Raw genomic sequence first — 17,047 nt, forward strand, 5'->3', positions numbered from 1 at the left:
CAGGGAGGCCTGGCGTGCTGCAATTCATGGGGTCGCAAAGAGTCAGACACAACTGAGCGACTAAACTGAACTGATGCAGTTCAAAAGCTTTTAAGGTTGATTAGATCCCATTTGTTTAATTTTTGTTTTTATTTCCATTACTCTAGGAGGTGGGTCATAGAGGATTTTGCTGTGATTTATGTTAGTGTTCTGCCTGTGTTTTCCTCAAGAGTTTTATAGTTTCTGATCTTACAATTAGGTTTTTAATCCATTCTGAGTTTATTTTTGTGTATAGTGTTAGAAGGTGCTCTAATTTCATTCTTTTACATGCAATTGACCAGTCTTCCCAGCATCACTTGTTGAAGGGTCTGCATTTAGAATCAAGTCAGGAAAAAGTGCCATTTCTTATCTTGGTGTTCATCTATTTTATTGCATATTAAAAAAAATAACATCCTCCCTCTAACAAGCTTAGTTTGCAATACAAACAGTAGGTGCAAATTGAAAAATAATTATATCTAGATCTTCTCACTTACAAAGGTTCAGGTGTAATTTTAAAAAGTCTCCCCTTATGCTATACATAAAAAAATGCACCTTATAATCTTCAATCAAATTAAAGTTGGATTATATCAACAGTTGGCTGTACTAGATCCATTTAGTTTCTTTTTGGACATACATTGAGTTATCCTGCTGGTAATATTCAGAGTTTCAGAATTTTATCACTAATGGCATTATAAATGTCCTCAGTCATAGGCACATACATTTCTGCTTTGTCATCCAAGAAATACAAGGCATCTTTGATAACTGCAGGGTTAAAGCCCTCTTCTACGAGGGTCACTTTTCGGTGTTTAAAAGTTCCAGTGATCTCAATGCTGTCCTGAAAAACATCAATCATTTGAGAGCTGTGAGGTGGTTTCTGTGTGATACCAGTATAGCCTGTCTTCAGAACCTCCACTAGGGGGCCCTCTGTGGAGGTATTTTTCCTTCCCTTAGAGCTTAAAGATCACTTGTCCGGAGGAAGGGCTGTGACAGTGGAATATGAAGCAAAGCATCTCTTGCTAGGCAAGCTTCAGGTATTGCTGGAAAATTCTGATTAATGGTGAGGTGGGGAAAGCAATCATCTACACACAGACAAATCTGCTTTTTCACATGTTTCTTGTTTCTGCTTCAATAAATAGGGGGATTTGAGGATATTTCAACTTTGATGTCTTTCAACGTCTCATTGTAAGGCAAATGTCAGGGCTTTATGAATATCAACAGAGATAATTGTATAAGCACAGAGTCAGACACGACTGAAGCGACTTAGCAGCAGCAGCAGCAGTATCTGGTAATCTAACACTGCTTTTCTTAAATCCTCAGCTACAGAATCACAGTGCTCAAGGTCCAAAAGTGAGTTAAACTAAGGGGTTAATGTTTGAGAAAGAAAACAGTCCCTCTATCAGTTTTTTATCAGCTTTGGAGTTCTGACTGGCTAATGTTGCCCAATTAAATTTCAGGCCATAGACAGGTGTTGGACTTCAGTGAGTTGTTTTTTTTTTAACCATTCTTTAAAACTGGAATAATAAGAAGGTCAGAGCATTTCTATTTTATGTGTCTGTTATACCGCATCAGACAGACATTGTGAGTTATTTGCTAATATTCTTGCTGAATGAACTGTCTGTCGTTTTAAGGAGAAAGGGATTAGGATTTGGTTTCAGCTAGTTTTATCTTCTGGTATTTCTGCTTCCTCATTGAGCTCCCTGAAAAGGGTAGTGAAAATTTGGCTGGCAATGTTGCCATGGTAGAGAAGAGTTGTTTCCTAAGAGGCAGGGGTCTCCAAGAGAAAGGATAACTGAACTTGATAACAACGGGGTCTCACCTGTATTCTTAGAAAGCGGGGCCTTGCGTAACTAGGCAGGTAATCGACCACGTGCTTAAAGAGCTTCCGTCCATCAAATTCATGGTCTGCCTTCATCTTGATCGAGGCCATGCCAATTCGACCCTCATGACCTAGAGTTAAAGTGAATAAAAATTAGGTGTGTTGTAGATAGTTTATTTTATGATGCTTTGCTAGGTCAGAGGATAGTGAACTGAGACAACATTATGGCATGGGTTTCTTTTGGGTAGCTGGAATTTGTATTTCAAAATATCTTTTGAAGTTAAATTCTGAAGTAAATTAATGGTAAAACAAGCTATACGTTGAATCTTTATTACATGCCAGGCCCTTTGCGAAGTGTGTTTTCGTATCTATCTATTTTTTGACATGTACACACTGCTATATTTATTTAGTATTTTTGGCTGTGTTGGGTTTTCGTTGCTGCATGTGGGCTTTCTCTAGTTGCGGCGCACAGGCTTCTCACTGCAGTGGCTTCTCTTCCTGTGGAGCACAGGCTTTAGGCATGCGGGCTTCAGTAGTTGTGGTGCGAGGGCTCAGTTGTTGTGGCCCATGGGCTTAGCTACTCCACAGCCTGTGGAATCTTCCTGGCCCAGGGATTGAATCCATGTTCCCTGCTTTGGCAGGCAGATTCTTACCCATTGCACCACCAGGGAAGTCCATGAAGTGTGTTTTATGTACTATCTCATTTAACCTCATGACAACCGTATGAAGGGGTACAAATGTTATCTCCATTTTACAGGTGAAGAAATTGAGGCGTAGTGACATTAAAAGACTTGTTCAATGGATGAACCTAGAGCCTATAATACAGAGTGAAGTAAGACAGAAAGAGAAAGGTAAATATCGTATTCTAACACATATATATGGAATCTAGAAAAAAAGTACTGAAGAATTTATTTACAGGGCAGAAGTCGAGAACCAGACATATAGAATAGACTTATGGACATGGGCAGGGGGAGGAGAGGGTGAGATGTATGGAGAGAGTAACATGGAAACTTACATTACCGTGTGTAAAATAGATAGCCAATGGGAATTTGCTGTATGGCTCAGGAAACTCAAACAGGGGCTCTGTATCAATCTAGAGGGGTGGGATGGGGAGGGAGATGGGAGGGAGGCTCAAAAGGGAGGGGATATATGTATACCTATGGCTGATTCATGTTGCGGTTTGACAGCCTAAATGTAAACTACCATATGGACAACCAGTTGAACTAGTGGCTAAAGGAAATTTTTTGAATTCTGATGAAAAACCCTTGTTCCCCTGTCAGGGATAACTGGGCTCATATTGTTCTTTAGGTAGCAGGTCAGATCTACTGTGCTTCCAGGTACAAATGTCACCTCTGAGACTTAGTTATTTAATTATGGTTCCTAACAGCTTTGCCTCTGCATTTCAGAGAGGCTGACAGACAGGAAGGTGAAGGCAGATCGAGGGTGAGCTGTGACACCCCTACCCTCCACCTTGATGCCATCTAGTCTGGAGAGGTTTAACTCTCCACAGAGAAAACAGATCCTATAAGGTAGGGCTGTAAGTGGAGAGGCATTCAGAACAATTACCATTGTTTTCTTGTGAGGACAGTGGTAATTACTTATAAATACATCTTCTACCTGAGCCAGGAGACCCAGTGGGAGTCTGGGTCCATTTTTCTGAACTACTTAACTGTAACCAGAGAAGGAGATTGAGCCACCCTTCGTCACTTGGGCCCCAGCTTTCGAAATGTCTCCCATGGTGATTGCATGTTTACCTATTACTCTAAAGAAAACAAGAGGAAAGATTACAAGAAAGGAAATGCATCCACATTTGCTTTGCCTCTTGTCTGAAGGAGGGAGGCAGGGCACCAGACCCTCTTTCTTCAGGGGCCGCCGGTAGCTGTGTCAAAGGCACTAGTCTCAGGAATCTTGAATGTCTCCAGTGAGCTCCTTTTAGAATGAAGGCAGAGGCTGATGCAACAGAAATCTTCAGTGTCAGCTGGCACCTTGCTTCTGAGAAGTGAATGATGCTGATGGATCTCAGGTCTCTGTTCTGATTCCCAGATTAGCTGGGGCTAGTTCAGCTCCAGGGGGAAGGCTCCTGTCTGCAACAATTTTAGCCAGGGGTTCTCTAGAGCTGTACTACCAACATGGTCACCACTGGTCACATGTAGCTATTAAAATTAATTAAATAAAATGAAAAATTCAGTTCCTCAGTTTCACCAGCCACATTTCAAGTGCTCAACAGCCATACGGTAGCAATTGGCTACCATACTGAGAGTGCAGATATAGAACATTTTCAGAACATTGCAGAAAGTTCTGTTGATAATATAAAGTTTTAGAAAGGAGTTTGGCAGTTCTGGTGTCATCTCTATTTTAGACCCAAACTTGGAAGTTCTCTCCTGGTTCAAAGCTGAGATCTGTGAAAGCCTTGTTAAGTCCTTTGGAACTGAGAATCACCCCAGCAGACTGATGTCTTTCTCTAGATGAACTGCCACATTTCAAGGCTGCTGGGATGAAGCACAAGCTGGAATCAAGATTGCTGGGAGAAATATCAATAACCTCAGATATGCAGATGACACCACCCTTATGGCAGAAAGTAAAGAGGAACTAAAAAGTCTCTTGATGAAAGTGAAAGAGGAGAGTGAAAAAGTTGGCTTAAAGCTCAACATTCAGAAAACGAAGATCATGGCATCTGGTCCCATCACTTCATGGCAAATAGATGAGGAAACGGTGGCTGACTTTATTTTTCTGGGCTCCAAAATCACTGCAGATGGTGACTGAAGCCATGAAATTAAAAGATACTCCTTGGAAGGAAAGTTATGACCAACTTAGACAGCATATTAAAAAGCAGAGACATTACTTTGCCAACAAAGGTCCACCTAGTCAAGGCTATGGTTTTTCCAGTGGTCATGTGTGGATGTGTGGACTATAGAGAGGGCCGAGTGCAGAAAAATTGATGCTTTTGAACTGTGGTGTTGGAGAAGACTCTTGAGAGTCCCTTGGACTGCAAGGAGATCCAACCAGTCCATCCTAAGGGAAATTGGCCCTGGGTATTCATTGGAAGGACTGATGTTAAAGCTGAAACTCCAGTATTTTGGCCACCTGATGTGAAGAGCTGACTTATTTGAAAAGACCCTGATATTGGGAAAGATTGAGGGTGAGAGGAGAAGGGGACAACAGAGGATGAGATGGTTGGACGGCATCACCGACTCAATGGACGTGAGTTTGGGTGGATTCCGGGAGTTGGTGATGGACACAGAAGCCTGGCGTGCTGAGTTTCATGGGGTCGCAAAGTCGGACACAACTGAGCAACTGAACTGAACTGAGACTCACAGAATCTGAAAACAGGAGAGATGTTGGGATTTGTACCTGATCTTTCACTGCTGTGAGAATTCTCATAGGATTCCTGGTGGACAACCAGCCTCTTCACACATTGGTGGGACACTGTCTGTCTCAGGAGACAGTGCATTTTGTTGCTGGTCCCTCAGGTTACAGGAGAGTTCTCAGGCTAAAATTTGCTCCCTGGTCATTTCAATCCATCCATTTTCATTCTGTTCTCCAGAGCAATATGAACACACCTGCTCCTTGTTCTATCTGATGTCTCCTAATCATTTGAAACCCATTAGCCTCCTTTTCTTTGTTCTGTATCAGTGACTCTGAAACATTACTGGTTGTTAGACCCACTTGGGAATAAAATTTAAAAAAAGACACAAAAGACTGAGTCCCAAACCCCAGAGGTTCTGATTCGTTAGATCCTGGCTTTAGAAAGTTTCCCAGATGATTCTGAAGACTGGCTAGATTTTCAGAACCACTAGGCGTCCATGCTTCTCAGACTTTAGTGTTTTTTTAAAGATTGTGGTAAAATAATGAATCATCATTTTAACCATTTTAAAGTATACGGTTCAATGGCATTTACAATGTTGTGCAATTCTTACCAGTATCTAGTTCTAGAAAATATTCATCACCTCAAACCAGACTTGATTATTTTTAAGAATCACTGGAGGGCTTGTTAAAACACAGCTTCCTGGGGCCCTAGCCCAGAGATTCTGATTCAGTAGGTCTGGGGTGGGCATTTTTAATATGAGAAATAGCACATTTTTAACAAGCTTCCAGGCAATGATGCTGTTGCTGGTCCAGGGACCCTACTGTCAGCCAAAAAAAAAAAAAAGCACAGTTTAAGTGGTGGTTTAGTTGCTCAGTCATGTCTGACTTTTGAAACCCCATGGACTGTAGCCTTCCAGGCTCCTCTGTTTATGGAATTCTTCAAGCAAGAACACTGGAGTGGGTTGCCATTTCCTTCTCCAAGAATTGAACTCAGGGATTGAACCCAGATCTCCTGCATTGCAGGTGGATTAGTTGTGAGTTAAGTTGAGGGCAAAATGAGGGCTATAGCATGGAAGATAGCATTTCAGATGGCTGTGAGAAACTGCTCCAAAGAGGTAGTGGGGAAGGTCAGTATATACGAGATTTTAGTGAATGGGGAGTACATGCAATCAAGCACGTATTTTTTTTTGCAGGTTACCGCTAGTCATGAGGAGCAGATGTCACCATGAAGAATTTAGTGCTTTTCTACAATAGATAAAGGAGATGCAAGAATTAGGTTCATAAAATCTTCTGAAAATATCTATCTGAAGACCTGCTCTACTAGCTTTTCCCAAAGCACAGATTGCCTAATTCCTGATCTCTACCCTGAACTCCAGCTGTAGCAGCTCATAATTTGATCCTTGTAGAGGCAGATGGCAAGTGCCAATGGCAAGTGCCAATTTATAGGTGACACCACTTTGAAGAACATGGATTAGGCCTTTCTTTCCATTTCCCATATTCTCTTACCTTGTCATACTCATTCTTTTGTATTGTTACTTAAAAAAAAAAATCCAGCATTTAGAAGTGCATGCAACATTTTGGGCGGGATCTGTGAGAACACGGTGCGATGGCTGACAACCAGGATATGGGCCCTTGTGTTAATTCAGCCTGAAGTCCAACATGAGAAGTTGGACTCGGGTCAGACTCTGACCCAAGATGTGGCTACACTTCCTATCATATCACTGTCACAGAGTTGGAGAGGAACAGGCAGGAGAAAGCCTCAAATAGTCTTTAATAAAAGGACAGCACGATGTCATGTGAAACCATCATAACTCAAGAAAAAGGGACTTTGGGATTTCCATTCTGAATATAGATGAGAATCCCAAGTACTGAGTTCTAGGAAACACCATTACCCCTAGTACCTTATATTTGGATAGTGATTTGGAGGTTTTAATCCTCTTGACATCTATAATTACAGTGATTTCAAGACAACCCTCATGTACATATCTGATAAACATATATTTAGTATTTATGTAATTAAGCTGAATTAGTTCTCTTGGCAATCTTAACTGCAGGGTTGGTATTCTCCCTAATTTAGTGGCTTGCCTGAAGTCAAACAGCCAGCAGGTGTTGGAGTCAGGACCCCAAATCAGACTCCACACTCCCCTCTCTCTTAGCAGAGGCTGATCAGCAGACAGAGGCTTGGTGACAGCACTTTGTGTGAAGCTTCTCAAACTCAGTGGGGCAAGCGGGGATCAGGAACTTGCTGTAAAAGTCTGGGAAAACTCAGCCCCTTCTTGGCTTTTTTCCTATAGCAACTGCTGCTGCTGCTGCTGCTAAGTCTCTTCAGTCGTGTCTGACTCTGTGTGACCCCATAGACGGCAGCCCACTGCACTTGCCTGTTATTTGTGCCTTCCATTTCAGAGGCCAAGATACCATTTCTAAGCTCTCAAGGGTGACACATCTTTTCTCGAGGCATGCCAAACGCTGCATGGACCCTGCATCTCTGGGAGATTTGTCTTGCTGGAGAGCCTCAGAACAGCTGGAGAGCTGAACCACAGAGGAAGGCCAGGTTCAGAGGGACTCATGTGGCTGGTTTAGAATGCACATAAACCAGACATGAGCCCCTTACTCCCAGGAGCTGGGAAAGAGTTGTTTGCTTTTCCAGCTGGCAGGAAAAAAGGATGACAAACTTTGCCCTGGGGTTAAAATTATGTTCAGTTAGTTCAGGAATTTTAGCTTTGATTTATAATACATTGTGCATACCTGGCACAGACACACCATAAACGTTCACTTCTTCGACAAAATCAACCAGTCCTACTGTGTCAGCGACTTCAGTGGTGGCCACGTTCTCCCCTTTCCACCTGGAAGAAAAGGCAAGGTTGGCAGAGGTCACTGGTGGTCTGTGGTCCAGGTGGTCTGTGGCAGGTGTTTTCCCCAGGCCTCTGTGGGGTGGCTGCATTTGTCTTCCTCACCTTGGTCCTCAAACTCTCCAACTTAACTCATGGGAGAGGCATCCTGCTTGAGGCACGAAAGACAAAGGCATAGACCTAAATACTAAAATGTGGAATTTTAACCTCCCGACGTGAAATGTGGTACACAGAATGATGTTCTAATGTTAAAATACAGGTTTGGCCTAAGAAAGGCACTAGGAATAAAAAATAAATCCCAGTGACTTTTTGCTGTGTTTAGGTCTCTCCCTTTCCTCATTCACTAACTTTGCTATTTAATTCAGTTAGAAAATTTCTATTAAATAGAATTTCATACTTGTATTTCAGGGTCTTATGTCTATGAAAATGCTTTTAGTAAGAAAGAAAATATCATACTTTATTTGTAGGGAGAATAAAATGTTGAATTTTAGTTAAATTTTGACTTACATTTAAAATGCTTTAGATCTCCCCAAAGTATTTTTTTAGTAACATGAAGGTGGCATAAACTAATGATTTAGATTCAGAGTCATGGGGTGTTAGAGATGGAAGGAACCCTAAGGATCACTGGGACCTTCATTTCATGGGTGAAGGAACCGAGGTGGAGAAAGGTTACCTGCCTTGATAATACATCTGCTCATGGGCAAAGGAAGCCTGGGAGCTGAGTTCTCATTCATATCCATGCTCTTTCTACTAGACAACTCCCATCTCTTCCTTATTCATTCATGCAAAAAGTAATCACTGCTAGGTGCTGGGGTTGGGGGTGAACAAGCAGACACAGAGTCTGGCCTCAGGGAGTTTATACAATAAGGAAGCTGGGTTAAACAAAGTGTCGTGAGGCTGGAGGACAATGCTGTTGCTGAGAATTAATTTCATGGTCTATTACAATGACTTTCAATGTTCATTGTGCTGACTTGGGGGTTCTGTGGGAAACCATTTGGTTGGGGATGGAAAGCAGGAGGGAGAGGCCCAGGTGGGGCTCAGAACCCTTGCCTCCTCTTCAACTAGATCATCTTCACATTAATTTGCATTTGATTTTATCTGAAGAAAAGCCTTATGATAGAAAACAGTGTGAACATCCCTGGCTGACCTGAGTGACTGGTAATAACTGACGATAATGAGAGGAATTGAACAGACCAAGTTATGAAGGTGCCCCAAAGCAGGCACAGGTTTTCTCTCCTAGTCTCCCCTGGTTGCTCAGCCAAGTTCACTGCGCATTGCAGAGTGACACCCTGTGTCTTTTGTTCCATATTTTCTGGGAATGTGTTTGCGTGCTAAGTTGCTTCAGTTGCGTCTGACTGTTTAAGACCCTATGGACTCCTCCAGTTCCATTCTTCTTTCTCAAGATAGCTTTGGCTATTCGAGGTTTTTTGTATTTCCATACAAATTGTGAAATTATTTGTTCTAGCTCTGTGAAGAATACCGTTGGTCGCTTGATAGGGATGGCATTGAATCTATAAATTGCTTTGGGTAGTATACTCATTTTCACTATACTGATTCTTCCAATCCATGAACATGGTATATTTCTCCATCTATTAGTGTCCTCTTTGATTTCTTTCACCAGTGTTTTATAGTTTTCTATATATAGGTCTTTAGTTTCTTTAGGTAGATATATTCCTAAGTATTTTATTCTTTCCATTGCTATGGTGACTGGAATTGTTTCCTTAATTTCTCTTTCTGTTTTCCCATTATTAGTGTATAGGAATGCAAGGGATTTCTGTGTGTTGATTTTATATCCTGCAACTTTACTATAATCATTGATTAGTTCTAGTAATTTTCTGGTGGAGTCTTTAGGGTTTTCTATGTAGAGGATCATGTCATCTGCAAATAGTGAGAGTTTTACTTCTTCTTTTCCAATTTGGATTCCTTTTATTTCTTTTTCTGCTCTGATTGCTGTGGCCAATACAGAGTGAAGTAAACCAGAGAGAAAAACACCAATACAGCATACTAATGCATATATATGGAATTTAGAAAGATGGTAACAATAACCCTGTGTACAAGACAGCAAAAGAGACACTGATGTATAGATCAGTCTTATGGACTCTGTGGGAGAGGGAGAGGGTGGGGAGATTTGGGAGAATGACATTGAAACATGTATAATATCATGTATGAAATGAGTCGCCAGACCAGGTTCGATGCACGATACTGGATGCTTGGGGCTGGTGCATTGGGACGACCCAGAGGGAGGGTATGGGGAGGGAGGAGGGAGGAGGGTTCAGGATGGGGAACACAGGTATACCTGTGGCGGATTCATTTTGATATTTGGCAAAACTAATACAATATTGTAAAGTTAAAAAAAAAAAAAAAGACCCTATGGACTATAGTCCACCAGGCTCCTCTGTCCATGATATTCTCCAGCCAAGAGTACTGGAGTGGGTTGCCATGCTCTCCTCCAGGGGATCTTCCCCACCCAGTGATCGAACCTGTGTCTCCCGCATTGCAGGTGGATTCTTTACCACTGAGCCAACAGGGAAGCCCTTTCTGGGAATACAGGAGGTTGAACTGACATGACATAGAGAGAGAAGGAAATGGAACAAACACCACAACCAAAATGGAACATGACTCTAATTTAGGAGTAACCCAAATTGTGCATGTGTTTGTTTTTGGTTCAATAATTCAGAGAAACCAACCGGAATGTGTCTCCAACTCTGTCGTGGAAGTAGATAAAATTTTCGTGGTCAATCATTAAGAGATCTCCAGTGTTGAAATAGAGGTCTCCTTTCTTAAAGACATCTGTCAGTTTTTTCTTCTCCGTCTGACTCATTCCTCCGGCATAGCCACTAAATGGTGTTAACTGTGTGATTTTGCAAACCAGGAGTCCAGGTTCACCTAAGACAGAAGGAAGTATATAGCTATTTTATGTGCTAGCAGTAGGAAAATTTTATTATTAACCTGCCTTTCAAACAGGTGGCATACAACCCACTGGTAACAAGTTGGCTGCAGAAAGCATCGTCTTACATGCACATGTACCTGTATTTCCATGTACATCATATACAGACATATATGCACCATGTACACACAGGGTACATATTCTCTACGGTTACACATTTTTAATTCTTTTAATAGTAATATTTTACTGAATAATGATTTATATACATAATTTGACAAATGCATGGTAGTTTAAGCTTAAAAGTAAAAGCCCCCTAAAACTAGCTATAGTTTTGTAACCATAATTACATATCCCCTTCATAATGAAGAAGTTACTAAGCAAGGTTTCAAGTTATAGTTACATTACATGTGTAGTAAATCATTACCTTTTGGAATTTCTCTATTTTCAGGGGTACAAAGTAAACCTCTTCCCCCACCCACTCTGAAAAATTTTATCTGTTCATTTTAGCAGTGATATGTTTGTTAGTTCTGAAGGTTTACTCAGTTAAGATAAGACATGACAGGTTAATATAACAAAATTTTACTGTACCTTTGGGAACCTTGATGCAGTATCCATTTCCATCTCGAATGGGTTCATCTTTCTCTACGTCATATTTAATCAGCTCATAATTTATGACTTTCTAGTAAAATTAAAATGGATCATTTTGAGCACATATTCTTTCACAAATTTTCATTGTTTATTGTGCTTTAGCATACAGAAAGTATGCAAAGTACAGATACCTTAAGTGTACAGCTTGATGAATTTTTACATATGCATATACTTATGTAACTACTGTCCAGATCAAGATACTAAACATTTCCATTACCTTAAGAAGTTTCCTCCTGCCCCTCTCTCTCAAGTCATTATTCTGATTTTTATTACTATCAAGTAGTCTTAAGCATCAAATCCATGAAATAAATACATGCCTTCGCATCTGCTGCTTTCACTCAACGTGTCTGGTGTTCCTCCCTTCCTGCTGGTGTTTGTGTCAGTGGTGTACTTTTTATTGCCATGCAACTTTCCTTGTATGAATATACCATACTTTATTTATCTCTTTTCCTGTTAACGGACATTTGGATTGTTTCTAGTTTTAGACTATTAAATATAAAGCTGTTATGAACATTCTCATACATGTTCTTTGATGGATATATCACTAATGGGCTTTTAAAGTCTTATTTAACACCCACCCCCTGCAAAAAAAAAAAAATCTTGTTTAACCTTAATACACCACTGTTAAATGGTTTGTGTTCCAGGGACATGTCCTCAAATACATTTAAGATTCAGTGGTACGATGGTATAATTTGTTTCATGCCATGGCTATAAAATTATTAAAATTTTACTATATTTCTTGTTAGTATAATCCAAGGGCATAAGAATTTAAATTTATATAACTCAGTAAGAGCAATAAGTATATTATTTTCTATACTTGCAGCAAAACACAAACATCATAGTATTTAGACTTAATTATTAACTATAATTACTACATCCATTTCAAATTTATATTCAAATCTATACATAAATTAACCAATCATATGCTTTTGTAGTAGCAGATAACCAATAAAAACCAAATAGCATACATAGTCAACAAATTAGATTTTATTTGCAAGAATATAAAAAAAATTAGGGGTGGTAACCATTGCTTCTTTCCCTATCAAATGTATGGTAATCTTCTTTTTTTTTTTTTAGTTAAAAAATATGGTTTTGTTTAAAGTAGAAAATGACAACACATGGCAATCAGTGGATGAGAAGGGAAGAACTAGTAATACACAACATCAGCTTCTCAAGTGCTCAGGTTTGGTTTGAATGTTTCCCTGAAACTCACTGTCTTAAAAGATATCTTTTTTGATGTGGACTATTTTAAAAGTCTTTATTGAATTTGTTATAATATTACTTCTGTTTTATGTTTTGGTTTTTAGGCTGCGAGGCATATGGGATCTTAGCTCCTCAACCAGGAGTTGAGCCTGCACCCCTTGCATTGGAAGGTGAAATCTTAACCTCTGGACCAGTAGAGAAGTCCCTGCAACTCATGTTTTTGAGTGTCAGTAGTGCCCTAGTGGCTCAGATGGTAATGAATCTGCCTGCAATGCAGGAGACTCAGGTTCAGTTCCTGGGTTGTGAAGATCCCCTGGAGAAGGGAATGGCAACCCTCTCCAGTATTCTTACCTGGAGAATCCCATGGACAGAGGAGCCTGGTGGGCTATGGTCCATGGGGTCGCAAAGTGTCAGACACATTTGAGTGACTAACACCTAAGTGACAACATAGATATCTTGCACCAGGCCTCAGCTCAGCTATCTGCCCTCTCTTGTTTTTGAACCACATTTATCCTGGGTCTCCAAGGTTTGGACTCATCCAGGTTGGCCTGACCCTGACTAGAGAAGACTGACCCTCTCAACAGTGATTCTCAAGTCTGTAGTAGAGCTGCCCAGTAGAATCTTCTATGTGATGGAAATGTTCTATAACTGTACTACTCAATGTGGTAGTCACTAAACACATGTGGCTACTAAGCACTTGAAATGTGGCTAGGTCAAATGAAGAACTGATTAAAAATTGACATAATTTAAATAGCCACGTGTAGCTAGTGGCTACTGTACTGGGTGGCACAGGTATAGAGGACAGTGGAGGGACATGTGTAGTGCAGCCTTGGCTGTTATTGTTAGAGAGGTGCCTTGGACTTGGAAATCCCAGGAGATCAGGCCAGGATACAAAGAATGGAACGATAATAATCTTTACAGCTATTCAAGGCTATTATATGGCAGGCATTGGGCTATATTCTATCTAATGTAATTCTTTCAACAACTCTTTCCCCTTATTACCTAAGTTTGGGCTAGGCACTAGGCTCTATATTTTCCCTTTTTGTTTTATTTCTGAAGTTGAGGCATGATTATGGGAAAGGGCATGAACTTGGGCTGGTCTGGGATGGTAGTGGAATTTGGTCTCTTGGGCCAGCTCTCTTACGCACGAGGACTATTGTCCTCTGTACTTGGCTGGTCAGTCCCTGGGGGCGTCGGTTGCCTGGGAGCTCTGGTGTGGCCGTTTCATGCCCAGGCAGGATGAGGTGCTCGAGACATAACAACAGTAATGACTGCTCAAGCCAGTGAAGATTCAGCATTTACTGAATGTTTCTGGAATTTTGCAGAATAGGTGGTCATCTGGAAGACTGACTGCTCAGACACAATAAAAGGCAAAGAGATTGTCTGGAGATGAGGCAATAAAATGACTGAGAGGGAAAAGAAAATGCTGCATGAGCTGGCTTACACATAAGAAATATCTTTCTGGTATAGTTACTGTGGCGTGGTGCTAAGTCACTTCAGTCGTGTCCAACTCTGTGTGACACTATGGACTGTAGCCCGCCAGGCTCCTCTGTCCATGGGATTCTCCAGGCAAGAATACTGGAGTGGGCTGCCATGCCCTCCTCCAGGGGATCTTCCCAACCCAGGGATGGAACCTGCGTCTCTTAGTCTCCTGCAGTGGCAGGCGGGTTCTTTACCACTAGCACCACCTGGGAAGCCCGGTGTGGTTACCAGGTGAACACAATTGTTCACAAGAGCCTAGAACTCGATGCATTCTGGTTCTCTCAAAGGAGCACTTCTTAATCTTGGTTGAATAGCTTTAAAAAAATACTACCTAGAAGGGTAGGATATGAGGTGGGTGGGAGGGAGGTTCAAGACAGATATGAGGTGGGTGGGAGGGAGGTTCAAGACAGAAGACAGAAGACACACACACACACACACACACACACACACACACACCTCCCTATACACACACACACACACACACACTAAGGGTGGCATATGAGGTGGGTGGGAGGGAGGTTCAAGACAGAAGATTAGCTGATCCATGTTGTTGTATGGCAGAAACCAGCACAATATTATAAAGCCATTATCCTCCAATTAAAAACTTTATTTCTAAAAATACTAAAAAAAATACTGATGTCTGGGCCCACCCTCCTTTGAACAAAAGAAAGTGAAATTGCTCAGTCATGTCCGACTCTTTGCGACCCCATGGACTATAGCCTGCCAGGCTCCTCCATCCATGGGATTCTCCAGGCAAGAATACTGGAATGGGTTGCCATTTCCTTCTCAAGGGGATCTTCCCAACCCAGGTATTGAACCCAGGTCTCCAACATTGCAGGCAGACGCTTTAACCTCTGAGCCACCAGGGAAGCCCTCCTTTGAACAAAGGTGAACACAAGGTATCCCTCCTTCTAAAGCTCTGGGGACAGGGCCCTGCACCTATATGTATAAAAAGACCCCCCACCAGCCTCTTGATGGTAACACATGTCACAATGAAAGAGAAATACCACATTTCACAGTGTGTAGTTAACATACAGAACTGGTAACATTCAAGTGTTTTAACATATACAAGTATAAATGGCATTAGAAGACTTCACACAAGTTACAGATGGAAAATCATAGTGGATTGTCATTAATAGAAATTACTATGTTAAAATTAAAGGACCCTGTCATTTTTAGGTCATTGTCATAGAGAATGAGCAAAACCTCTCTTGGTGATACGGATGGGTCATGGAATTCTAATAAGAGCATCATCATGATACAGCTTTCAAGAAATCTCCATGTACTGAAAGCTGGCTGGAGATGCCCTCATTTTCCAATATACTTACTTTCTGTAGGTAGTTTACTCTTCCAACCGCACCAATTTTTCTCGTGTAATTCATAAATCCGATATTGCCTTCAGTGGAAGCATAGAACTCATTAATGTGAATATCCCCAAATCTCCTGACGAATTCTCTCCACACATCTGCTCGTAAGCCATTTCCCATTGCCAGTCTGACTTTGTGGTCACGATCGTTTGGTTTCTGTAGCAGGAGAAAGAAGAGACCAAACTGAAACATCTTGGGAGGCTGTACTTGCATATTAATAATGGCCTTTGTGTTTCTACATATTTATGTTGGTTATGAATTGACCTTAGTGCATGCCTTTATTGTCCCCCACACATATTATACCCACCCCCCAACTCCCAAACACAGTCTGGGCCGACACTGGGAACTTAATAGCCAAAAGACTTGTATTTTCCCATTTTGATTTTTAAGAGGTGGTATGAGACAACTGGACAGGAAACTAAATGAAGCCAGTATTTAATCCCCATCCAATTTGAAGCTTGAGTCACATGTTGTTTTCCTTTTTGTATATTGGGGTATAATTATGTTACAATGTTATGTTAGTTTCTGCTGTACAATGATGTGAATCAGCTACATGTATACATATATCCCTTCCCTCCTGGACCGCTGTCCCACCCCTCTAGGTCATCACAGAGCACCGAGCTGAGCTCCCTGTGCATGTTGATTGTTCTCTTGATGAGGCTGGCGAATCTCAGTGAATTGTAGGTGTCATGGGAAGAGGTCTGTCAGAGAGCGACACAACCTGAAGCTATAGTCTTCACTTGATAATGAAGAAGAAAATGGGAACACAGTCCAGGGAGAGAGAGAGAGAATCATTTCTATAGAGTCATCCAAGAGCACTCCTGTGAGGGCCTGGTGGTACTGGAGAGAAGACTCTTGTTCACGCATTCATTGTCTAGAGAGACCAGGTGATCAAGCTCCACAAGAGCAGGTGGAGCTGAACCAACAGGGGAGGGGATAAGGGGGGAGGGAACTGGCTTCCAGCTGCCTCAGGTGGCCTGGAGGAATATGCTTTGCTATAAATAGAAATCACAATGGAAAAGCTGTTTTGAGTCTAAGAACTGAAAGCTGAGCTTGTATCAAGCAAGAGAGGTGGATAAGAACTGGGCTGTTTTCCATTCAACCACATTTATGAGACCCTATAAATATGCCTGAACCTTAGGTAATTTTAATGATATTTTATATTAATGAGGCATTTGATTGAGGTCAGGAGATCACAGCTTGGAGGGAGGAGCAGGTAAATAAGTATAATTTTAACTTGCAAAATGTATATCTTAATGACCTTTACTCTAAGAGAAAACAGGATGGAGAGAGGTGAAAGTGCTAGGTGACGATGGTTCTCCTCTCCTGTCAAATATAAATCTCGTTAACTGAATGGCGATTTGCTTAAAAGAGCAAATATTCTGAAGAGCATTTCTACATTATTTCTTATTCTGTGAAATCACTGTGAAATGATTTTGGAATAAGAGATCCTTTCTGGAAAAAAAAAAAA

At 41.2% G+C, this 17,047-nt stretch overlaps 1 protein-coding gene across 1 annotated transcript in view; it reads right to left on the reverse strand.

Annotated features, from left to right (window-relative positions):
- Positions 1-380: 380 nt before the first annotated feature.
- The window catches only part of SLC27A2 (solute carrier family 27 member 2), a 53,986-nt gene continuing 37,319 nt past the window's right edge, over positions 381-17,047 (reverse strand). The window contains exons 5-10 of the mRNA NM_001192863.1: positions 15,538-15,732; positions 11,465-11,555; positions 10,677-10,875; positions 7,886-7,983; positions 1,835-1,965; positions 381-853 (exon numbers count right to left, since the gene is read on the reverse strand). Of these exons, the coding sequence (NP_001179792.1) occupies positions 677-853; positions 1,835-1,965; positions 7,886-7,983; positions 10,677-10,875; positions 11,465-11,555; positions 15,538-15,732 (891 nt within the window). The 3' untranslated portion in view covers positions 381-676. The remainder of the gene's footprint in view (positions 854-1,834; positions 1,966-7,885; positions 7,984-10,676; positions 10,876-11,464; positions 11,556-15,537; positions 15,733-17,047) is intronic.

The sequence above is a fragment of the Bos taurus genome, chromosome 10, assembly GCF_002263795.3.
Source record: "Bos taurus isolate L1 Dominette 01449 registration number 42190680 breed Hereford chromosome 10, ARS-UCD2.0, whole genome shotgun sequence".
Taxonomy (NCBI): Eukaryota; Metazoa; Chordata; class Mammalia; order Artiodactyla; family Bovidae; genus Bos; species Bos taurus.